The 24,978-nt window shown below is 37.5% G+C and overlaps 1 protein-coding gene across 7 annotated transcripts in view; it reads left to right on the top strand.

Annotated features, from left to right (window-relative positions):
• The window catches only part of CASK (calcium/calmodulin dependent serine protein kinase), a 188,578-nt gene that overhangs the window by 116,663 nt on the left and 46,937 nt on the right, over positions 1 to 24,978 (top strand). For 4 of the 7 annotated variants that reach the window (XM_066545496.1, XM_066545495.1, XM_066545493.1 and 1 more), the window contains exons 8-12: positions 648 to 770; positions 3,079 to 3,162; positions 4,715 to 4,814; positions 9,924 to 9,941; positions 17,599 to 17,720. In XM_066545496.1, the coding sequence (XP_066401593.1) occupies positions 648 to 770; positions 3,079 to 3,162; positions 4,715 to 4,814; positions 9,924 to 9,941; positions 17,599 to 17,720 (447 nt within the window). The remainder of the gene's footprint in view (positions 1 to 647; positions 771 to 3,078; positions 3,163 to 4,714; positions 4,815 to 9,923; positions 9,942 to 17,598; positions 17,721 to 24,978) is intronic. The other 3 variants (XM_066545497.1, XM_066545498.1, XM_066545494.1) reach the window with 1 other exon arrangement.

Here is a 24,978-nt window from a genome sequence, read left to right as displayed (position 1 = left end):
TGAAAGTCTTGCAATTGCTGATTTATTGTATTGTCTTGTCCTTTTATGCTTTCCTGTGGAAAGGAAGGAAAAGGACATTTTCCTTTTCCTAGTGGAAAAACTTTACCTGTTGTGAAGTTGAAAGGAATTTATTGGGAAGAACCCTTGTCCATAGCACCTTCAGGACAGGACCAGTGTAGTTCACAACAGGCATTCTCTCATTCCTTTCTTACCCAGAATCACTAGCATGAAATTGTGGGTTGAAACAGATAATTTCTCTTGCCATATATTGATTTCAGGAGTGGATTTAATTTCTGCATTTATCATATGCATCATTAACAGTTAAACAGAGCCTAATTATGTTTTGCTTTATCTAGTGAGTGGTGCCTTTTATCTGAGCAGAATGTAGAGTAGGTAGAACTTACAATGTGATTATAACATAATACTAAGGACATGTCAGGGTTTATGTCTTCAATTTTTGTGCCATTTCAGTAACAACTACATTCCATTTTTACAAGTTATTAAAACCCTTAGAAATTTCATTTTACATTCATTACACAGAAATGTTTGCAAGCACCAACCAGTGTTAAGTCTCTGCAATTATTGTAGATAAATACTAGTTCTTTTCTACATTCTTATTACTATTTTTTTTTCTTGTTCCTAATCAGATGAATCCTAGGCAATGGAGCCATATTTCTGAAAGTGCCAAAGATCTGGTGCGCCGCATGCTTATGCTGGATCCAGCAGAGAGGATAACAGTGTATGAAGCACTGAATCACCCCTGGTTAAAGGTAGTAAAAGCAGCTGTTGACATGCTACTTTCTCATTTAAGGGAAAAAAACATGGATTTCTTTGTTTTTCTGAGCTTTTCAAGGTAGACATGAACTGTACAAAATGTGGGATAATATGCTTTAAATGCTTTCTAGGATTAGAGCCTGAGATTTTGGTAATTGCCAGGCTTAAACTCTTGCTTAAGAGCAAACTCAGTTGGACATCTTCAGCAGCACCAGAGTGCAGGGAGTAGGGCATAACATAACATAAAGCTTAAAGAAGCTGTTAATGTGTCTTTCTGTGGCTCTCAAACTCCAGAGAAGTAATTTCTGATCTCCTTTTTGCTCAGTCATATCTAAACTTCTTTCCTGTTAGTCATGTAGCCATGCACTCTACTGCTGCAGGTTATGCTGCTGAACTGTGCTGCTTCCTTACATTAGATTCTTGAAAATATCCCACCAAAAAGGAAGGAAGTAGTGGAGTGTTGCCCCAAGGCCGCTGTGACTGCATGAAATTATATGACATCTGGTAATCAAATTATTTTTCAGTGATGGCAGAACTTAAAACACACTTTAAGCCGGTGGAAGAGTAATTGCTGCCCACTGAAGGTTTACAACTGGAAAAGGAGAAAATACACCTGTAGCTTCTCAGCATTCCATCATTAGTCTGTACTAAACATTGGGGTTGGAGAATGATGGGTTGTGCAGCAGAATTGAAAGGTGAAAAGTGCTGGTTCAAAGCACCTTTGTCAGAAGGTGATGAATTAACTATTTTCTTGGTTATCCTTTGCTTTTCTATAGTGGCTGTCCAGGGTAGAAAAGTCATAATATCATTCACTTAAACAAGGCACTTATTTTGAAAGGGGGCTGATCTGGTGTCTACTGCTGGACTCTTTGTGCTCTACATGAGACAAAGAGAAACCCACAAAGACAGAACCTGGGAAGAACAGGACCATATGCTCTTCTCCCTCCAAGTAAATGGTGTAACCACCAGTGAATGGAGTCACTTTTCATTTCTCTGCTCTCTTTCTGCCTCTGACTCTTGTATTCCAAGCTGCAGAATGGTCTAGCTTATCAGAGGAGATTGGGAGTGTTCACCTCTCAGAAATGGCACTGGTTAAGGCAGCTCCTCTGTGTGTTGGGAAACTGCAGGTTCAAGCCATTCTACTCAAAAAGTGGCAAAGTTGTGTCTTTTGGTCTGGAGTATACATAGTGTATCAGATATCAAAGGGTATGGAAATGATCACCGTGTTTTGGAATCCCAGAATATTATACAAACACAGGTGATTTGTTTTTACCTGCTTGTAAGTGGACTTTTTCTTTACTGTGAGAGCATACCCACATTGAGATGCCAAAGCTGGAGCTTGGTTGAGGGTCATTCTGGCAGAAAACCTGTAATTTTTGTTGTTTGAGCAACTAAGCTAATTAGGTTTGTTAAAAAGACAGTTCAGTAAATGTGCATGTGCAAGCTCTGCCTGTGCAGCTCTGCACTTCTGGTGTCTGTGGTCTCTTTTTGACCATGTTGTTATTTGTTGGAAGTCACATGGTTTAGTTTATGACAACTTTGTTTACCAGGCATTCCACCAGTCAGTCTTCTCATTTTTGCCTTCAATAAACTGCCTTCTCTGCTGACTCAGAGCTTTCCAAACCATTTATAGATAGGAGCAAATACAGCATGAGACAGAGACATCTTTAGTGCCATAGAGAGACTGCTGTGGTTTCACTCTGATTCAGGAGAAGAATGGGGATAAACACATTAAATTAATGGTTTTATACAATTTCAGGGGGGAAAGGTAGATGGCCGCTGCAAGTTTTGTCCCTTCTGTCACTGTAACTGTTCATTGGCACATTTTTCATCTGCACCTACAATGGAGAATTCTTCCTGTACCATCCCCTGGCTGGTATTGGGTTGGCATTTCCTGCCCTGTTGGACAGGTACCCCATCTCCCAAACTCACCTGAAGTATCCAGCACCCTGTCAAAGAGTGCTTGAGCATGTTCCTTCACTGAGGTTTGTGAATTCCAAACAGCAGAACTGCTTTCTGCTTCAAAGTTCAGTGAAGCACAACAGTAAAACAAAACACTGGGGTCTTACTACAAGGTGGGAAACAATTACAGAAAGAAAATATCCTTGGCCCAAGTTAAGAATTCTGTCAAAGCACTTTAATCCCTCGTAATTTCTGGAAATTTTTCTTAACTTGCAACAAATCCTCATTCTCTGTAGGATATTTATGAGCTGGTATTTTCTTGTCTGGTTTCTTAGTGTCAAGAGGATATTAAAAGCTTGTATTTAATGTTCTTTTGGTTTGTTTTTTGTGGGGTTTTTCAAGGAGAGAGATCGCTATGCATACAAGATTCATCTTCCAGAAACAGTAGAACAGTTGAGAAAATTCAATGCAAGACGAAAACTAAAGGTAAACTGAATGTAGTGTTAAAACAATATAATTACACAGCTTGAATTTTGTGTGATACTTGATTCATTTAAAAAGTGCTAGAGAAATCCATGCTTTGAAGTCAGCAATAAAATAAAAAGTTGCAGCAGGCCTTGACAGATGTTTATTGAAATGCTTAGAAAGGCTGTTTGTCCTTCCTTTCTTTCTTAGTGCATAGTTTTCAAATTTCAGTGTAAATTGTCTGGTATCAGTCAAGGTGTATATGAGGTGTTCAGTAATTCAGTAATTCTGTGTAATATGAATTACTGGAGAGAATTGTGCAATCACTTCTGTTATTATTGTGTTACATTTACAATAAAAGTAACATAGTAATTTTTAATATCTTTGTGGAAGAAGAGTAAATACATATTCTTCAATTTATCCTATTTATGTTTAACTACATACTAGTTTATTTCTAAGCCATGTTGAAAAGAATGTTAACATTTCAGCCCAAAACAACATGGTTTTCCTTCTGATCCTGTCATGGAATGTTTAACAGAAACATTTCTGAATTCACTGAAAGGTTCAGAAAATTATGACAGGAACATGAAGCATTACAGTTTATGGGCTGTTTTACAGTTTGTAGTAAAACTCAGAATCAGGTATTCACACTGAGCTGCTGCTTTGCAAAAGTTTCATGTGGCTGATGATGAGGATGCACAGCTGCCACAGTTCATGAACAGCTCTTTTCTCTTAGGTGGTTTGTGTGCCCAGGTAATCCTTCCATTAAAATGTTTATCTATTACATTTTAGAATATGACCTGATTCCTGTTCTAGGTGCAATTTCAGATATTTCCTGAATTTCTTCCTGGGGAGGCCACTATATTTAGTTTCCTGAGCTTTTAGACCTTCATTTTTTTTTTTTTTATCCAAAGCACTGTTCTGCAGTATATTTCATGAAATTCATCCATACTTCCATAACTGTGAGGCATTAAAACCTGAGTGGTTAAAGTGTAATTTACTTGAACAAGTAAATATATGTCAAAGGAGGTGACCATTTTTCTGGGTTTGTAAATTCCCCTGTAATGCTCATTCTGGGACTCTGCAACTGTCTATATAACTGTACTATTTTTATATTGATGTCTTATGGGTGTCAAAGTATTCTAGTGCTGTCAGTGTCAAATTATGACCATTTCTAAAACAAAAACATAGTGTTTTGCTTTAAAGAGTGAAATTTTATTCCTGCTAATCCAGATAAGAGGAAAAGATAAAGAGATTAGTTATTTTGTTTCCATTGTACTACAATGTGAATTCATGCCTCACAGTTATTTCAAAATGCATTCACATAAAGAACTGTTCTGATGAATCCCCTTGCAAAGAATATTTTTACTGTTCATTAGTGTATCACCAGCTCTTCTGTTCGATATGGTCACTGTGAAAAGGGAGGCAGAGCTGAAGACTAGAAACTGTATTTGCTCTTCACTGTAAAGGTCAACACACACGAGACCTCAGGAGACTGAGTGATCCGAGGGGTCTGGAAATGTTTTGTTATCCTGCTTTGTGTAATTGAGACTGTGTGGATATTTTTATTCAGGGGGCAGTACTAGCAGCTGTGTCAAGCCACAAATTCAACTCCTTCTATGGTGACCCCCCTGAAGAGCTGCCAGACTTCTCTGAAGACCCCACCTCCTCAGGTATTTTAACAGAAAGTGTATTTACTGCAGTCAGCATGTCTTAAGTCCATACTGACCAGAGTACCAAGTATTTACTCATTTCTTGAGATTCCATAAAATTGAATATTAAATTAACATTTACATGTGAAAGGATGAATAATTTTCAGTCACAATGGCATTCACAGCTGGCAAAAATGGAGAGAAAATCTCGGCACAGTTTTAAGCTTCTACAGAAATTCTGTCTGATTTTTTTTTATTTTTTTACTGTATGTACATTTAATTATAAATAATGTTAAAATTTCACATTTCTCTTTATATTACTTGAGTAGAAAAGCTTATTGAAAGTTTGTCTTGAATTCTTAGGCAGGAGCAAAGCTCTAATACCTTACTAATAGTTATTTATAAAAAGAAGCCATTATGTACCAAAGTTTCCTGACTCCTGTTTTAGAGAACAATATGACTGTGTCCTATTTAAAGCACACTGGACAGTGTTTTTGACCCCAAATCTTCAGAGAGAGACAATACATGTACTCAAAGGGGAAGATAATACTTGTGCTTTGATCTAGGCCTTGGACAGGACAGTGACCTTACCAAGCAATCCTTTTGTCCATAGCCCATATTCAGGAATTTAAATCACCTGTCAGTCCTTAAACTAACACAGCCTTGTCTTAGTTATGTATCTTAATTTTGACATAACATTGCTCAAAATATTTGCAGTGCAAAAGTCTGGGTTGGTTTGTCTGATCTAAAATTAGGATTTAGGATCAATTTAAATTAACCTTTAAGAAAAACCTAAGACCAAAAGGACTGTCTTTAATTTTTCTAAACACTTTAGGAGTTCTGGCAGAATATTTTAGCTATATAATGACTTCTCTAGAAGACATTTCAGGAACTTAATTGCGTGTGTTGATCTGCTGTGTGATAATTCTCTGTCTCAATATTTCTATAGGTGAGAAAATTATGTATTGACTGCATAAATTAATTACTTCTTTCCTTCTATTTCATTTAAGCAAGTAATTTTTAGAAATTATTTCAATGTCATTAATATAGGAATGATATGCCCCGTAAGAATGGGGACAACTTTTCTGGGTTGAAATTCTCCCAATTTCACTTCTTGGAATCCAACTTCAAGTAGTAAAATTAAAACTTTTCTTTGTCCTTAGACACGAACACCATTCATAATCCCCATAGAAATGATTGAGAATCTCAGATCATTTATTGCAAATGAGTAATCAAAGCCTCATGGCTTAAGTTCAGCACAGCTTTTGGATACTTGTACTTGCAGTTAAGGATCCACCTATCCTTTTAAAGAAAGAATAAGTCAGTTTTACTTCACCTAGAACTACTTGCAGTGCCTTAATTTTTGTTTCCATCTACTTCCCCCATTTCAGTGGTGAATGGCCACCAGCATGACTGGCAGTGGCAACTTTCCTAATCTGGAAACAGCAGTTCTGCTTTCCAGTTTCAGTCTCATATCAACAGGACATGTGTCTTCCTCAGAGTGATGTAATTGCAGATATCATTCTACAGGAAAGTTCCAGGTTCTATTTTTTTCTGCTCACAGAATTCTTGAACCCAGTGCACATGTAAATTGTACAGAATATCTGTGTTGGATCCATTGTTAGCTTGTGCTCATCTCTGAAAGAACTGAAACAAAAGCTAGGAATTCTCAGGAAAGCAAAGTTAATCTCTAACCTGATATTGTTGATCAAACTGATGGGGGATCACAGTGATCAGGAGACCATCCTAAGTGGGTAGTTTTCATTATGTTTCTCTGACCCACTACTTTAGCTGACAAAATATTTAATATTGAACACTAAGCCTTGCAAGAAAAGACTCTACAACTCTTTCAGCTTTCTCTTTCAGAGATTATAACATTTCAGCTGGAATTCCTAGATACCGAAATCTATTTTGTTTCCTCTTCAGAAGTACACTAATAGTATTTTCAATACTTCTGGCTTGGAGGATGGGTCTTGTGATGATTCTAAACCAAACTAGTTTGGAGAAATTAAAACTCAAGAATTGCAGTAGAAACTTGATTATCTTAAGGTTATTTAAGTTTCCTTCCTAGTACCTCATAATGTTATTCCAGATCATAAACTCTTAATGAAGACCATTTAATATTTTAGATGTGGCTGCCAATTATTCCTCCCATAAAATTTCATGAAGCCTGTCACTGTAATTAAATGGTTTGTCAGAAACAGGCAAATACAGAACTCCTACAGAGATAAATATACAGAAATATAGATGCTTATTAAGTTATGCAAATCACATTTCCTGTCTTCCAAGGCTTTCCAAACACAAAACCAGAAAAATTCAATTCTCTTTTTTTACCCAATTAATCTAGAGGTGTTCTTTCTCAAAGTTCAGTATGGAAATCTGGGGTTGCTGGAACCTTGAAGCATCTTCCTGTGCTACACCAGAGGGCTACCCCAGGATAGGAAGGCAATGCTGGCAGCCATTTGGATGACTTCTGTAGATGCAGAATCACAAAGGATCTTCTTGTTAGAGAGTTTTCCAGTGAAAGTCAGAAAATTGCATAGCTAAAGTAGATGGGAATGAAAAGAGATAAATTTTGTTTAAGGTCAACCAGGTTTTTTTTTCTGTACACATCTTTCTTTCCTTTGTACAGTGTTAACAACTCTTGGTTCCAACCACTTGCTGATCACTGGGTGGTCTGTTTCCTCTTTTGTCAGCAACCATCCTCTGAAAAACTTGAATTAATCCTGCTACCATCCTGTTGGTAACATGGCACAAACCAGTCTTGCTGAATTTTGAGTGTGACAAAACCTTTTAAAATACTTTCAAACTACAATTCTGCTTTATTGCTGACAGTCTCTGTTCAGTAACTTCTCCAGCAAAGCCACCAAGCAGCTCAGCTGACAAGCCTGCTGCAAATGGTCTTCTCTAGAATGTGAAACATTTGACTTTCAGGTTGCCTATCTTCAAGACATTCTAAAATGTGTATTCCCGAAGGCAACAAATGTTTCAGATATTTTTAATATGCTGAAACAAACATAAATCAGAAGTTAGCAATCAGCAGCCCTGAAAGCTAAATCTGTCACAGGAGGAAAACTGGTCCAGTAGGAAGTATTTGAAGTGGACCATGAAATCCCTAAGGTGCCAGGGAAATTCACAGCATTTGCTCTCTGCTGCCCTTTCCCATCTGCCTCCCTCCCTTTCCCTGCCCAGTGCCTGACCCTCCTGGTTGCACATTAGCTCTAGACAGGATTTCCTCTCCTTCTGTTATATGCTGGCCACTTGTTCCCCAGCTGAATGTACAGACATACAGTTTTCAAGTGTTTTTATAACAGTGCCTCAGGCTAGGAATGAACAGCACCAATGTAAAGCTTTTAATTTTTCCTCCTTTTGCTTCTTGGGGTTTGACTTGAGAAGCTGAATTGAGGATGACTGTTTCATATGGGGTGTTAAGTAGATTCAAAATGGTTATGTTTTTAGGCCAACAGTTAGAAAAAGTGATAAATTGAAGAGGTTTTTAGTAAAATTTATGTTTCCAAAAGCTTTTTGTAGCCACTCCAGTCAGTGCTGGAGTTAAGCTAATGGCTAGTCCATAGTCTTTGGAAAACTGCATAACTGACTTTTAATTAAAGCAACCTTTACCTTTTGTTAAAGGCTGTTACTCTCTGATGTCTGCTGGAATTGCTTGGGCTGTGGCACACATTTCTGAACTGTGACTAAGAGGTTTCAGAGCAGCTTTTTGCCACAAAACAGGTCTGGATTCCTGTAAAGGATCCTCGAGCTGTGCTTTGGGGTAACCTCAGAGCAAGAGAAGAGCCTGAATGGCCAAATGTGCTCCTGCATCTGTGCTGAGCAGTGGCACTGCTGCAGTATTTCCTGCATTCCTGTCAGTGCTGGGCTCTGTGGTCGCTCCGGAAGCAGATAAACAGAAGCGAGGTTTTGCACTGCACACAAAGCAGCCACACTGAGGCTCCTTCAGCGCTTCTGCCTCATTTTCTCCACACACAGCATTTTTACAAATGCTTTTTGGTATTTTGTCTCAGGATTGATGTGTGCAAATTGAAATTTTCATCCTGTACTGTTTTGTCAGACTCTGTGTTGTCGTGGCAAACAAGAAGTTTTTAACAGCATGAGATCTTGATTTTCAAATTCGATAATAAAAATGGGAATAAAGCTAAATCTCTTAGTCCTTCAGAGCAAGGTCAAACAGCACAGATACAGACAAGTTGTGAGCTCACTGTTTCCAACATACATGGAAGTAGCTGAACTCACAAGTTAGAATGATTAGTTGTTTTATGGGATTTAGAATTCATGAAATATTGTCCGTACAAGCCCATATCTTAAAACCCATCAGTTTCATCAACAGAAGTAAGGAAAAAAACCCACTTTTGTTATGCAAAAATTAGCATTGATTTCGTAAATATTTGCAAAGGGTGTTCTGTAACATTTTACAATATGAATGCTTGGGGAGAAAAAAACTACATTCACCTTATAATTGTTACTAATTCCTTTGCTAGTATTACAAGCACAGCTATCAGTTTTGAGATCATGAGTTTGTGTGTTTCCAACATTCCATTATTAACTTTATGATTTTCAGCTATTGATTCTTTGCTCTGATATGTTTAAATTTTTTTAAAAGGGCATAAAGACACTGTTAATTAAAAGCAATAAAGAAGTGGTTGCATTTCTAAATGGTTCACATAACATTTTTCACTGAAACTTTTGATTTCAATATAACATTGCTAAATTTTGCTTACTAAGTATATTAATATGTTATGAATCATTTGCAGTATGTTGAATTATTTTATAATTTCAACTCCTACAATATTTTTACTAAAAAATCCCTTTTTGTCCATGAGTTTTTTAAAATTGTTTAACCAATGTTGGGAAAAGTCTGGTATTAATAGATCTCTAAGACTGCATCCATGTGCTGCCTTCCCAATGCCAAGTGTTTGTTTTCCTCCCATCCCAGTCTGCCAGTGCCATTTGCTTCACACATAGAAAATCCATATTAAAAACTGGGGGGATCCTTGTCACTTTGTTGAGACTATTTTGTGGCTAAATTAGTCTGCTAGGTTGCAGCTTTATAAATGGCTGGTTCTGAAATCTTCATACTGTTTGTTGTTTGTCCAAATGCTGCCTTCCTTCTAGGACTTCTAGCAGCAGAAAGTAGGTATCCCTTTGTTTTCCTTTAAGGCATATCAGTCAGCTATGGTGTGTGTCTTTGCATGTTTAAAAATCTGCTTTCTTTTGCTTCTCTTTGCTCTTTTCAGTTTTAATACTGCCTGTTCAGACAAAATTATATGGTATTGACTAAATCTGTGTACAGTGTAATATATATTCAACAGTATAATCAAGCAGAAGGATGATTTCCAGACAATTCTGAAGGTTCTAATTTAGAGGCAGTATTAAAATTACCTGAGTTTTGGGGTTTTTTTCCCAATATTTAATATTTGCAACACAACTGAACTAAAATTTAATTTTCATTGAATTAATAAAGTATATTTTGGGTTTGCATTTTCATTCCAAAATTGTTTTCATGGACTAATGTTTGCTTTTTTTCTTTCTACTACCAAACATTTACTGTAATATTAGTCAAATATTATATTCTTGCTCTCAGCTTGCATGAACTTTCTTGATCCTTCTGTGTTGATATGTGTTACCTGATCTATGCATATGCACTGTGGATATGCATACACCTGATTTCAATAACTATCCAAAATGTGTCTCCTCAATGAAGGAACGTTGTTAGCATGTAGGGAGGAGCTTCTGCTGCAAGGCATCTGCACACTTTGTGAGAAAGTGGGACCACAAGCATTTCTAAAACCTAGGCGGAGGAGAAGCTGTGAAATTTTAGATCCTTTGATACAAACCACAACCATTTCAAAAACAACTAATTCAGCAAAACTAATTCCCCAAAAACAAGCTATAGAAAGTGGGGGTTTCCGGCAGCATTTTGAGACTTGTAGATTAACAGCTCTGCTTCTGTCCTAGGTCAGGACATGTCAGCAGGACGTGTGTCCCTGTCTCCATCTCTGATCAGTCATGGATTTTGTGGTTGTTGTTGTTTGGTTCATTCTTTTGATTTTACGGATTGTGAGGGAAGTTGTTCCTTTTCCTCCTATCTCCCCATCTCAGAATGCCTGTCCAGTAACTTGAGAGTGAAAGTTCAATGGATTTTTGTATAAAAGTTTTGTGATAGTATTATTTTTAAGCAGTTGTAGGGGGGGAGAAAAAAAAAAATCTTATACAAAGCCTGTGCCATGATTTTTGGGTTTTTGTTTGTGCATAGAGACTTTTCTTCCACAAACTGACTATAAGGGTGTGCTGCTGTCATGCTGGTCAGAAGGGGGTTTTTAGACATTTTTGCCAGGAGAAAGAAAGGATCTAAGGAAGGGATAGTGAAGGGCATTCATCTATTTAAACACTTATTTGTTTAGTTGCTTGTGAGTGCACTTACATGTAAGCTACAGGTCTGGTGTGTAAAACAACACTTCTGCTTGTTTCTTTGCCACCACACTAGACTGGCTTCTGTCATATCTATGGTTGGATTTTCAGTGAGGGGTAGCTGGGAAAAAGAGTTGACAAACTGTGTGAAGGTGCCAAGTATGGAGACAGGAGAAAGTGGAGCCTTGTCCACTCTCAGTGCCCCTGTGTGTGCAAGATGAAAAAAGTCTCTTCAAAATTAAGCATCAGTTTCTTGCTGCCCTCTTTGTCCTCTCCCCCACCACTTCCTCTTCCCCCCCATCCTTTGTTGTTTTCCATACATAGTACTCTCCTCTATATTCCTTCTGCTGTTTGGAAACACTTAATCTCTTGTTTTCTTTTTTTCTTTATTTTTCTTTTTTCTTTTGTTTAGCCTCTTTCTCCCTGTTTTTCTCTCCCGCACCTATTTCCTTTAGTTTATTTTCTGACTTTACATGCCTTTCTCTCCTTTCTTGTACTCCTTAGATATTCTTACCTTCTTTAATGTAGCTGTAAATCCCAATACCCTTCCATTGCACCAGCAGTCTTCTTTCTGAATTGTTCTTGTCATCTCCATAAACCTCCAGCTCTCTTACTACACTCTTGCTGATTGTTTTATATATATGCACTGTATGTATATACATATATTTCTTTTATCACTGCCTTATTTGCTTCCCAGTAGCATTCACAGAACTGTGTGCATGTAGGAGCTTATATGTAAATTTATAGGGTATCTAAACTTCACTGTTTGATTTCAGTCCAAGAAGGAAGAAGTCATAAAATGCCATATAGCTCAAATTTGAGCAGGACAGAGCCTTTACCTGCCTTACATTTTAATTACACTGCTGTGTATATGTAAAACATGTATCTGCCACCTTATTTTAAACTATTATAGTCATGTACATGTATACACCTGCTTTGGCTGTCATCTGCTCCTGCAGAGTCAGTTGCTCTGGAATACAGTGCACAGCAAAGAGCAGCAAATTACTCTGTGAGATCAGAGGCATCTCAGCTCCAGTGATTTTTGCAGATGTTGTTGCAAGTGATGAAGAACAGCTGATGCTCAGCTGGCTGTCTCTAAATCTGAGAAGTTACATCAGTTAAAGTAGTGGAAAGGTCTGCACTTTATAATAATGCCCATGCTTGGTTTTTGTTGGTTTTTTTTTGTGAGGTTGTATCCTGTGACTTCATTTTGTGATTCTAATATTTGGTCTCTCTAAAATTTAACAATTTCTGATGATTTTTCGTCTTTCCTTGCTGGATGTACTACCCTGAGACCTCTTCACAAACAAAGTAAAATAAATCCTGCCTTCTGAAATGGTTGTGCTTTAAGAGCCAGGATTGGTCTTTTAATTTCATTTCCAGCAGCTGCCCATGAGAAGGCAGCCACAAGATGAGGCTGAGAGAAATCAGCTTCTGTTTATTGTAGATTGGCTGGCGTAAGGACTGAACTGTGATATATAGAGAAATTGCAAATGACAGCAAAGCCTTGCTTAGTCATTTAAATACCACTGTGAAATCTTCAAGACACACTTACTTACCTATTTACACAACATAAAGAATAATTGAAAAGCCAGTCAAATAAAGATAGTTTATAAGAATGAACAGGATACAAATGAGTGGCTGGTGTCATGAACTTCATTTTCTGTGGCTCTACAAATCTAAGAGATTTAGATTTTGCCAATGTCTCTTTCATAAAAACTTGCTAATAGTATAATGGTTATTATAAGTTCTGCAGAGTTATTTCCTGGCATAGTAATTGCAGGAGACTGGCAAAAAGGTGTTTATAGTTTTGTGTTTAAACTATGTCAGGCTTCTTGAGTTCTGGATTTTCATTACTCAGAAGTGGGTTTATGACTGACCCAAGACTTACATGAGTATTTATAATCTTCAGTGTTAAAAAATAAACCAAGGAGTTCTTTTGCCCTCATATAGAATGTGTTTGCAGTCAGGATGTAGTCTGTGCTTTGTAGCAATATCTGAGTCTCTTTATCTAAACACTTTATTCAGTTGTACAATGTTGCAGATCATGTCACATGAAAAGAGGTTCCTATTTCTATTTACTGCCTGTTACATAACAGAGGGAGGCAGTTAATACTTCCCTGGTGTGCTGAGAAGCCTCAGAAAAGCAAACTTTTGGGATGCTTTGTACTGGGGGGACTGGCAACTGCAGAACATGTAGGCAATTCTTGGAATAGTATTCAAAATTCTCTTTTACTCTGTTCTGGGGAGAAGTAAGCAACTCCTCCCTACCTTTAAAGTTCAGTTTCTCTAGTCAAACCACCTGTTCCAGGCTAGAATAGCTGGATGTTGTAGAAACAACACTATTTTACCAAAGCTTTGCCTACTTCCAGCCTGAAGAACCTGTGTCCATAGCAACTTCAGGTGCACTGTATGACACCCACAGACTCTAGAGGCATAATTCAGCTGTAACAGAAAACTATTTCTCAATGGCCTTCTCCAAAAATGAGGTGGCAGAACCTGCCCAAAATACCCATGGTAACTTTGTGCACTGCGTGAAGAGAAATTCCCAAGTTTCTGCCTCACAAGGCAGATATGTCTCTGATAAATAACAGATCTGCCTCAGTAGGCAGAAAACTGCTCAATTCATCTCTGTCTTCTCAGAAGTAATTGGGTATCATCCTTAGGAAGTCATTCCAGTAACTGTAAAAGCATTTTATGTACTAGTGGTGACTGCAGGAGACTGTCATAAGCATTCTAATGTGGTTTTTCCTCTTTTTTATATATGACAGCTCATAGTTTTCAACTTTTCATAGTTGGCAGTCCCCAGGAAACTCTGAGTAGCTGCAGCCATTCTTTCTTAGGTTTTCTTATGGGAATACAGGGAAGACAAGGTTGTGTGCATGGCCCAGAGTGTCCCTGCTCCTTTTGACACTGAGGTCATTTACTGTGCATTTACAGGAGGATCCAGAGTCTTCTCACAGAACCATGTTTGGTGTGGATTTTATTCCTGTTTCTGCAGAGAAGAGTCTTCTATTTATATCACTGGAATTGCAGCCTTTCCTGTGCAATTGGATCTGGTTTTATAGTAACTTAAGGTGCAGGGTGAGATTCATCTCACCCAAAAGTTTGGGCTGCTTGAAAATTCTGGCGCAGTGAGCAGGATTTTCTAACCAAGTTTACTTTATGGAGTCTTAAAAACAAATTAACACAGTCAGTCAAGTTAGTCAACTTCCTGATTTTTCCTGCCTTACTAATATTTATGCATCATTCTAATTTTCATACTTCTAGATTCTACAGACCATGAGAAGTCTGAGATCTTAGTTTGTATGACTGCAATAATTCACTTAAGTCCTTTATCATCTGTGCTGAGGTTAAAATGGGTGCACTTGCAATGTTGAAAAGAAGTTAAATCCTATTTCAAGAGGATATAAGTTTTAATTATAAATACTGAGTACCTTTACACTTTCCCCAAAGGTTAGGAATTTAGCTTGAATATGAATGTTTTTAGAAATAGGTGTGCTGTAAAGGTTGGTTAACTTCATTTTATGTAGTATCTCTTCCCTGAATTTAAAACTCTTCTGAAAGGAAGTTTTAGACATTTTAACAGATGTCTGTAACAAAGAGAGTTTAGGTGTTCACAAAAATTCCTGTAAAATTTTCTGTCACTTCTTTTTAAGCATTAACATGCCGTCAGTATATTGCTGCTATGCCATTTGCTCATCCAGGTGCACATTATTTATAAATGAGTGAGGGGCATGACAGTAGGTGAAACATAAGATTATAGGTAAAAACAAAAATATAAGATAAAAACTGTCATTTGGGAGATTAGCAAAGTCACTATCAGAAAGTCCCATGAAATTTGTTAAGGGCATTCTTGGAAACTTTATTTACAGCCTTCTATTCAATGTGACCAATGAACAGGAGAAAAAAAAGGCCTGATGATCAAACCCTAATTTTTTTTAAATTCCCAAATATTCAAGAGCTTGTTGAGATGCAAATATTGAAAAATCATAACTTTCATTTCTATTTCAAAGCCCTCAAAGTATTCCACAAAATAAAGTTTGCAAAGGAAATAATACTGTCAAATAAGGTATGTAGTGGTCCAGAGCTTTTGTTGTTTCACAGTAACACAGCACTGCAGGCAACTTGGAACACACTTCTTACTGGTTCCAGATTTGGCTCAGGTTTTGGGGATTATGGGCAACACTGAGCAGTATTAGAGACTCTTAAGATCCCCAGGCTCAAGAATCTTCTCTTGAGTTTTCCTTAAATACCCCAGATACACAGAAAAGGCTTTGAACCCAGAAAAAGAGGCTTTGCTTGAAAATAAAATAATTCAAACTCTGAGCGTGAAAAGAGCAGAAATAAAAGAGAATTTTAACAAATTTTCTTCTACCAACTGGATCCTGGAAAGTCAAGCACTTTCCTTCAGGCTTGGAGATCTCTAAGTCCATCAGCCTTTAACCGATGTGCTGAACATGGAAAGGAAACAGTGCAGTCCTTTTGGGGTCCCTGGGTAGGTTTTTTTCCTTGCCTTTGAGGCTTGGCTGGGATCTCTCCATCCTCTTACCAGCAGATCCCCAGTCCTTATATTTCCTCAGGTTTCCTGCTGTGTCTCTGGCAGAGGGATGTGGATGGTTCCTTTCAGCTGAGCATTCTTGTTCATTATCAAAGAGGAAGCAAATTTTCTCTTTTTTCAGTGCACCTGACCTCGTGCACAGCAACTACTAAAAGTCAAACCATTTGTTTTATTTGCTGATAGCCATAGGTTTTTAAAAGAACATAAATTAGTACATCAAATAGGTGTAAGTAGTCAGACACACTTGATGGGAGAGAGCTAAGAAGTTTTATTGCTCCTGAGACATGAGTTGTGAGTGAGGGAGATATTGTGGTTCTCAAACCTTGTACAGACAACTGTGAGGAGAATTTTAGGCTGAGGTTTGTACTAAATGTGATGCAAGAGTTCTAGATTTGTAATTTATTTCTCCTTCTCAGCCATGAGGTTGCAAGTCTTGTATAGTAGTTTTTGTGTATTTTGTTACGTTTATTTCACTTTTTCAAGATTTTGAGAGAAATAAGTTAACTTCTTTCCTTGTGTGGTTAAGAGGCAGTTTGGTATATTGTTTTTATTACATTCTGAAAATGCAGTACAAAAGGCTTTGAGTTAAGGAGGGCTGATAAGAATTGTTCATGCAATAGAAGATAGAATTTCAAGGAATGCAGCAATTTTTTTAGATGTTATCTATCTTGTCAAAAAGACACAGGCAATGTGTAAGTAAACAGAATAAGCATATTGATGAGAAATTAGTGAAATAGAGCATGTCTAGAATTCAGTATCCAGAATTAAGAATTTTTTTGTGAAAAAGCATCCAGTTGCCAGACCACCAGCATTGCTGCAGACTCTCACTGGATATGCTGCTTTCTTACCAAATGCTTTTACCACAGTGGAAAAAGTGAAGACATGATCCATGGGTGTTGAGATAAGCCAAAGTTGGCATCCTAGTAAAGCACACAGGTGGCAGCCACCATTGATACTCAGATTTTTAAACAAGTTGTTTCACACAGAACCACTGTGGAGTGGTTTACTCTGGGTTTGTGTTGTGTTTCTTTGTCCTCTCCTGCTGAGAGTTCAGCTTTCCCTCATGGACTTCCACCTTCCACAGTGCCTCCCATTTCTCCTTTTTGTCTCCATAGCTCTCGCTTCTCTCTCACCCCCATGCCATATAAAAATCATCCCCATCATCCTATGACCAAACCCATGCCCTGCTGAAAAAGTAGGGTGATAGCTGGATAGGAGATAACCAGGCAAGCAGGACAAACAGAACAAAAACACATTACAGCCTTTTTTGTCCCCCAGGGGATTCAGCAGTCAGGTGTTTCTCCCTCTTCCCTCCTTTATCCTGATGCTGATTTTAAAAATATTTGTGAAAGCATTGGTTCTTCCTGATTTTACCAATGTTTGGGATTTGATTTCAAAATAATTCTTACTGATGTTTCAAAATTGTACAATATGTATTTGAAGTTGTCTGGCAGTTCAAAAAGAGAAGTGAAGGTTGGAGTAGTGAGGACAGGCCAACAATAATCCAAGTGGCTCCATAAGACATTGTTGGAAGCACAGCTAAAAGAGAACAAAGCTGAGCTTAATAAAATCAGGTTCTGACCTCTCTCCCATTAAGCCATTTCTTATGTATAATTGCATTAGCTGTGAGCACTTTTGATATATGTAAAATTTATTCAGTGAGTTTTCCTGTTAAAAGTCCAGCTTTTTTAAGCTCCTATTCCAGTTGTACCAGATGAATTGAAAGTTTCTTTTTCCAAAGTTCAGTTTACCATAAGCCTTTGCTTTATTGATTTTTTTATTCTCTTTTTTTTTTTTTCCCTGTCTGTTGCCCCATAGGAGCAGTCTCACAGGTGCTGGACAGCCTGGAAGAAATTCATGCACTTACAGACTGCAGTGAAAAAGACTTAGATTTTCTTCACAGTGTTTTCCAAGATCAGCATCTTCACACGTTACTTGATGTAAGTTTTCTGTGATAAAAATTTGAATGTGTTCCTGTATCTGTTGTTCATTGGATAATATTTTATTTTATCCTGAGCATATTCCCCTTTCTTGTTTGATACCAAAATCAATTTCTTTAGTTGTAGAATGTAAGAATCATCCAGCACTTTATGCAAAAATACATTTTTACTATTGTAACATAGAGTATTTTAGAATATGTAAGTGATTAAGAGTTTGAGTTAATAGGTTTGCTATAAAATGATTAAACAGAATAGATTTTTTTCCTTTAATAAGGGCCAGATTTTAGTTTTTATTTTAAATGTGAATTGCAACTTTATAACTGTACATATTCTATTATTATTAACATTAAATCTACTAATGTTAGGCCAGGTCTGGGGATATTCTTACAAGTGTGAAATTTTTTGTGTGATGCACCAAGATATGCTCATTTCTCTTTCATGCTTGGACATGGTATGTAATAGGCTCAATCATCTAAAATCTGTATTTCTCTGTGGTTCTGGAGAGCTGCTAGTCCATAAGGCAGCAGTGTCTTACTGGAGTGCCAAAACACTCACTGAATGGCAAATTCAAAAGCACACCATGCTCTCAGTGACTTTGTATCTGCACAGCACTGAGGTCTAAAATAAAAGTCAAAAAGGGTAGCAGAAAAAATACTTTCCCTGATGTTTTTTTCTGGGCTATGTGGATAGTTCATGTTGAAAACAGAGGACTTGCTTTTAGGGAAGACCAGCTTTTTCTAAAGCAATCTACAGCTTGCACTGAGAAAAAACTCCAGATGGAACCAAATGCACAGGAGCAGCTTGGCAGGTGCTGTGACACAGCAGTGGCACATCTGCAGGGCAAAGCAGCTGGCACTGAGGAGCCAGGGCTGCCAGTTCTGTGTGTTCTGACTGCTTTTACTCTATGCCAGTTGTGCTGCAGTCCTGTGAGCTGAATAACCACTGGTAGGTGAACAGCATCTTTTATTTTAATGTTGTTTGAGAGTAAATATGCTCTGGTAACACTGTATAGTGAAAAATAAAAAATGGTAGGTGGGCAAAATGAGATGAATTTAAAATATGCACTCATGGATCAAACCAAAATGTTTGTGTGATCATATGGATGATGACCTTTTTAGTACAATGTCTAAAACTGAACAACCCAGTGAATATCACAAATCTAACAAGGTGTGTGTGTTTTTCACCCAGTGAAAGAGCCACAGGAGTAGGAGTCATTCCAGCTGTCTGATGTTTGTAGAGACTTTGAGAGAGTTTCTGCAAAACTGTTGAGTGCTGTGGTTCCTCTGTGCAGCTTTGCAGGAGCATGAGCTGAATATAAACACAGGCACAGGTCCTTTGGTGTCCAGACTCTTTAAAATGTAGTGAATGATTTGTATACTTGTAACAGTTTGATCAGTCACCTGAATTCTGTGCATTCTTGAAGTTTAAGGGATTCCAGTCTGGAAGTGGCCCCAGCTGCTGGGTTCTGAGCTGGCCTGAACACAAAGCTGCTGGCAGAGCTCCCCCACAGCACAGCTGCCCCTGGGACTGCAGCATCCAGAGATGGGGATGGCTGCTAAGTGATGGTGGCATTGCCCTGGCACAACACTGCAGTTCTCATCTTTGTTCTCTGATAACTGTTGATGCATTTTACATCAACAGTCATTGGATAAAATGATATGAAACACGCAGGAAGAAGGGACTAGGAGCTCATGGCTTTCCTGAATTGTATCTCCAACAACTCATCTTTGCAAATTTGCATTAAAATATGAATCTTTTTTCCCAATTTAAGTTCACCTTGTGTACCAGATGCTTAAATTACTTTTTATATGGCATGCTGCAGTACAGAAAGGTGCTCAGTTAATATGAACAAGAAATAAAAATCTGGAGAGGAGTAGAATAATATGAGTGTAGTAAGAACCAAAATACTTGTGTCACTCATGCAGAAAGGTTTGAGATATTTATTAACCATTACTGTGTTATCATATAACTTCTTGGGCTTTGGTAAACCACATGGCCTTAGTTTCAGTACTTTTCTGGATGGCAGGTCTGCCAGACATTAAGTCATGCTTCTGCAATGCTTTTGCTTTTTTCTGCTCTTGACAGTACCAGTCAGGTTCCTAGTACTTCATTCATGACCTGTTATTGCTGTAATGGTCTGTTGTAGCTTTTCAAATAAGAAACACCAGCAGTGAAGTTGTGCAATTTTTACATTCTTCATCACAGGTTTTCTCATAAACAGAAAGGGATGCATTTAATTACACCTTATAAAGATATCTGTGAGAACAAAATGCCATCAAAAAGCATTTTTCTTTTATTGTGCTACATGGAAGGGAGATGATAGAATCCTCCCAAAGATGCTTTGGTTAGAAAAATACAGAATAAAATTCTGAAAGAGTGCAGTGTCCTGAAATACATCTTTTAAAGCCTGAAGCAAGTTTCAGTATTATTTGAAAGGGTAGTTTTTTCATGTCAGTAACTTACATGTGGGAGATTGATTTCTGGTTTTGTATCAATACTATTCCGATTTCTGTCTCAGGAAAAATCACCAGTTGTACTGGGATGAAGTTCTGTCAGGGAAACTTTTTATTCCTTTTAGAATATTTGGGGTTACTGAAGAAGCTTCCAGACCAAGTAACCTATAAACCATTATATCCCACTAAGTAGGAATTCTCTCTTCTGTTGTGAAGTTGTGGCTGTCACTTTGCATTAAATACTTCTGTGGCCATTTTCCACAGTTAAATTTGTTCTCATGTTCCTACTCTTGAGAAAGAGTTATCCTTATTTTTAGATTAAGCACATGATGCTAGATCATGCCTGCTGCTGAAATATCTTCTTTTGCCTCTGAAATAACTTTTTCTGAAGGCCAAAAAGGAAAGAACAATTATTTTGTAAAGGGTACAAGTTACCCATGTGTTGGGGTTTTTTCAGACTACAAAATAGAAATCTTCTTTCTCAGTAATTCATTAACTTGGGTGTTATGAGGACAGGCACCTCTGAAGGCCAAAGAAGGCATCATTCTTTTGATTGATTTTAATTGATTAATTTGTTTAGGTAACTGTCTTAAGGCTCTCTTACAATTTACTTGGTGGCCAAAGGTGTTCAAAACAAGGGGAAAAAAGGTGCCAACTGCTTAGAAAGTAGTTAATCACTCTCAGCCAAAATCTGCAATGCAGAAGCATATCCTGATGTGGGTTTATTGAATAGTTTCATTGTGTGGTTTTCTCATCATTTTATAGAATCCTATTATTTCTGTTGAGTGGGGTTTTTCCTGCACATAAGTTTCACATTTCATTATTAAAAACTTAATTGTGTTTACTGCAGAGAGTAAAGAAAAGGCCCTTCTAGAAACAGCCATATAGAAATATTCACTGCCTAAAAAATTTATTGTTTATTAATTGATTTTTTTTTAAAGTAAAAGAGTAACTTTGGTTTGGACGGATTTTTCTTTTCTCTTGCTCTGTTAAATGTGTGATGATCAAAATTTCGGTGAATGCTGTAGGACATTTCTCTGTGTCACTTAGAAATGTCTGGATTTATGACTATATAAAGCTTTACAGACTGTTTCATTCCAATATCCAATTTAGATGATAAAGAATGCAGTACAGTATATAAATAACTTTATGGAAAAACAGAGTTAAATTTAAGTAGTGAAGACAATTTTTTATTACCATGGACAGATTTTTAGAAGCCTTATCAAATGCTGGAATTAAATTCTTTTTTATTGACTTTCATGAAAGACATCCTGGGAGACACTGCTGTCCTGTGTTAGCAGTACTGATAAACAAGTTGGAAAGAATTGTGAAGAGGTTACTAATTTTGGAGGTCTTTTACTTCAATTATTATTTGTTTTGCAAAGTCTAGTGGGCTTCAAGGCTGTGCTTAGTTGGTAGAGTTTTATCCACGATGTTTCATCCATGATGTTTCATCTCTGTCAGTGCATCTAAGGAATTCTGCTCAGATGGAAACCCAGGAGCTGCTGCTTGCTGCAGCTGCCTGCCCCGAAGGAGATCACAGAAATCATTCTCCTGGGCTTTGGTCACCTCTGCAGGGCCCTGCCTGGGCTGACTCTGAATGCAGATGTCCCTCAATTTACAAGTGAGATTTTCACCCAGCAGGAGAACAATATCAGCTTTTGTGTGACTGGGGCCTCTCTGCTGGCTTTGTCTGCATCTGTCTGTCCCAAGGCAGAGATAGTTCTCTAGGCTGATGTTTTTTGGCTGTTAATTTTAAAAGTTTGTTACAATATTTTCATAGATGGAATCATTGAGGTAAGTGTTGTTATTTCTGTGATAGAAATGTTACAAGCTTTCAAGAAAGTTTATTTAACTTTTTGCTGGCTTAATACATTACACATGTATGGTTTTAACTAAAAGAGGATAAATACATTTTGCACTGGCCATTTGTATCATATCTGTGTGTGCAGCCACTTCTTTCTTTTTCTAGTTTAATTTATATTCACAGTGCATATTTAAGGCATGCTGATTTCTCAAGAGAATCTCACTTGTGTGTCTGTTATCCTTTTCTGCTCCTGGTTGTGTTTCACAGGAACCTGCATCTCTGCCCACTTCAGAGTTTCCTTAGGATTTCTTTTGAACTCTGTCATCCAGACAGATTTGGTCTTGAAGTCCAGACTTTTAAGGAAACATATTTTCTCTTTTGCTAAAATGAATGTTGTTGGAACCTCAGTTTAGCTTCTTACATGGTTGGCTAAAGCTTTCTGCTGGGTTTATTTTGGTTTGTTCTGTTTACCCTCCCAGGCTGGATGTTGGCACAGTAAATTTGAATGTCCTTTGTAAAAGTTGCAGTTATTCAGCAGTGTCCAGGCAGGGCTGATACTATAGTCCTCTGCTTGACAATGTTTTAAACTCTCCATGTATTTATCCCTGGTCTACTCTTTTTGAGCAAAGTGTATTACTTTAACAATTTTAATATATACTTTAGAATTAAAAAAAAGTGGAGGGGAACAAAAAACCTTTAGATTTTTCTCTTCAGGTTGCTTTCGTTTCCTTTTTTCTTTTATTTTAAATCATGAATAGACTGGTGGAATATCTATCATATGATGTAAAAATAAAACTAGCAGATGTGTATAGAAAGCTTAAATATTTTCCTAGATCATCCAGTTTTATTGTGTTTTGATTTGAATGAGAATGACTTTATATGTGAATCACATAGTATGGTGTGAGTTTTCTTGGATGCTCATTGGTCCTTACCCTCTTGAATACTGATTTTGTTAGCACTTATAGGGGGAACATGTTTTAATGAAACCTGAATGCTTCTCTTTTGCAAAAACAGACCACAAAGTGTGTTATGGATGTCTTGCTTAAAATCCCTCAGAGCATGTTATGCTTAAGTGAAATATTACTTTATCATTTTTAAAACACATTGTTCTCATATTTTAATTGTCCTTTATTTCATATCATTGTAAGACAAAAACACATGGAAAATATTTGTTAAAAAAAAAACAACCCAGAAGAAACTATGTTGGCAGGAAGGCACCTTGCTATTTGGGGAATCAAATCTGGCTTTTATCCCAGAGCAGAGGCAGCGTGCTCAGCCCCAGGAGTGGGAGGGACTGTCCCACACTGCAGTGGGAACTCCTTTCCCAGGCAGTGGAGACAGAACAATGGCCCAGCCTTAGGGAGAACTGGGGAGAATTCCTTCAGCAGGTGGGCTGGATCATCACCACCAGGGCAGTGCATTTGTTCTCCAACAGGTAACTTCTCTGGAAGCTCTGTCTGAAAGAACACAAAAAGCAGAGGCTATCCTGGAATTCCTTCTGCATTATTTCATAATCATTCTCTAAAATCCTTTCCATTTTCATCTTCCATCGTACCTTTGCATTCATTTTCTCTGCTGCTGGGATTGGTGGATCATTTTGCCACTCAGCATCCTCTCATTGTTTTCCTGTTCTTCCTGTTCCTCTGCCTTACAGATGAAATGGGGAATTTATTTTATATTTAGTCTTCAGAGCAGAAGGCACTGTTCCACATTTTTATAATATGAAATATTGATAAGTGAGTGAGTCTCTTAAACCCAAGGCTAATACAAATATGAGCCAACAGTTACTTTTATACTAATTGAGAGTAATTTTTGAGAAATTTATGTATCCACCACTTTCCAACAGTGCAAAATTCTGGCTCAGTTCTCATGACACTGTGAGAGTTATTTTGTTATGCTTAACCTGTTTTATTTTTAACTAATATTCTGTCATTTTGAGTAATTATAAGCTTGATACTGATATGGTGAATCCTCAAGTGAAATTCAGCTTGATAATGTATTTTACATGGGAATTTTAGTACTTAGTCCATTCTTCTTGGCCTGATGTCATGTCCCCTCTGTAAAAGGTGTGTCATTGTGTCTGTGTGCACCAACATCTCTTACACCAAAATCCACAAATTCTTTTTTTATGTGGAACTAAAAATCCCCATTATTTCAGTCTGGTTTTAAATTACTAGGCCCTGATACATCAAAGAACAATAGCATTGTATTCCTGACACTTGTGAAATATTTAATTAACTTCACTGATAATGTCTTGAGATAAAGGGGATCAATTTCCTATTTAACTTTCTACATTTTCTTCACTTCTTGTGTTGTGTGTAGTTCAAGTTTCTTTTTAACCATAAGGCCTATCTGTTGTGTTTGGGATTTTTTCCTTATAAACCTTCAGATTCTTGGTTTTATTGTTTCTCCTAGAGTTTGGGATCTGCTCTGAGAAATGACAAAAATAAGGAAATGCTACAGCACCTGGGCTGCCAATCTTGAATAATGCTTCAGCTTCTTAGTGTTGGGAGCTTAACTTTGGAGTAATGCTTCAGTCTGCACTTAGTTTGCATTCAAAAAACCCAAAGGCAATTTATAAACAGCCAGAGCTGTCTATAAACAGACAGAGCTCTGCCTCTGTGTCTGAATTCAGTCATTCCTCTCTGCCTCCTTCTTCCAGTCCTTCAGGTACTTGGCTGGGGCCTGTTGACTGTTCTGGGTGCTGGTGATCTCATTGCAGTGTATTTTTGTTCTCAGAATATCCTTGCAGAAAATTCATGTGAACAGGGAGAAACAAGAATAGTTGTGAATTCCAGCATTAGCACCTCCTGGTGCAAGGTATGCTCCACATCACAAAACAGGGGAGGAGCTGTGTTCTTGTTAGTTACTGTGGATTTAACTGGTTTTATGGGTTCTGTATTCCCCTGGAATGAGGTTTGTGGTCATTAGCAATTTTTTCCTCAGGGTGAGAATCCAACCCTGACAAGGTACTTTGGGCACAGCTTTGGGAATGAAG

This window comes from Molothrus aeneus, chromosome 2 (assembly GCF_037042795.1).
Source record: "Molothrus aeneus isolate 106 chromosome 2, BPBGC_Maene_1.0, whole genome shotgun sequence".
Classification (NCBI taxonomy): Eukaryota; Metazoa; Chordata; class Aves; order Passeriformes; family Icteridae; genus Molothrus; species Molothrus aeneus.
This window is presented reverse-complemented; position numbering and strand designations above follow the sequence as displayed.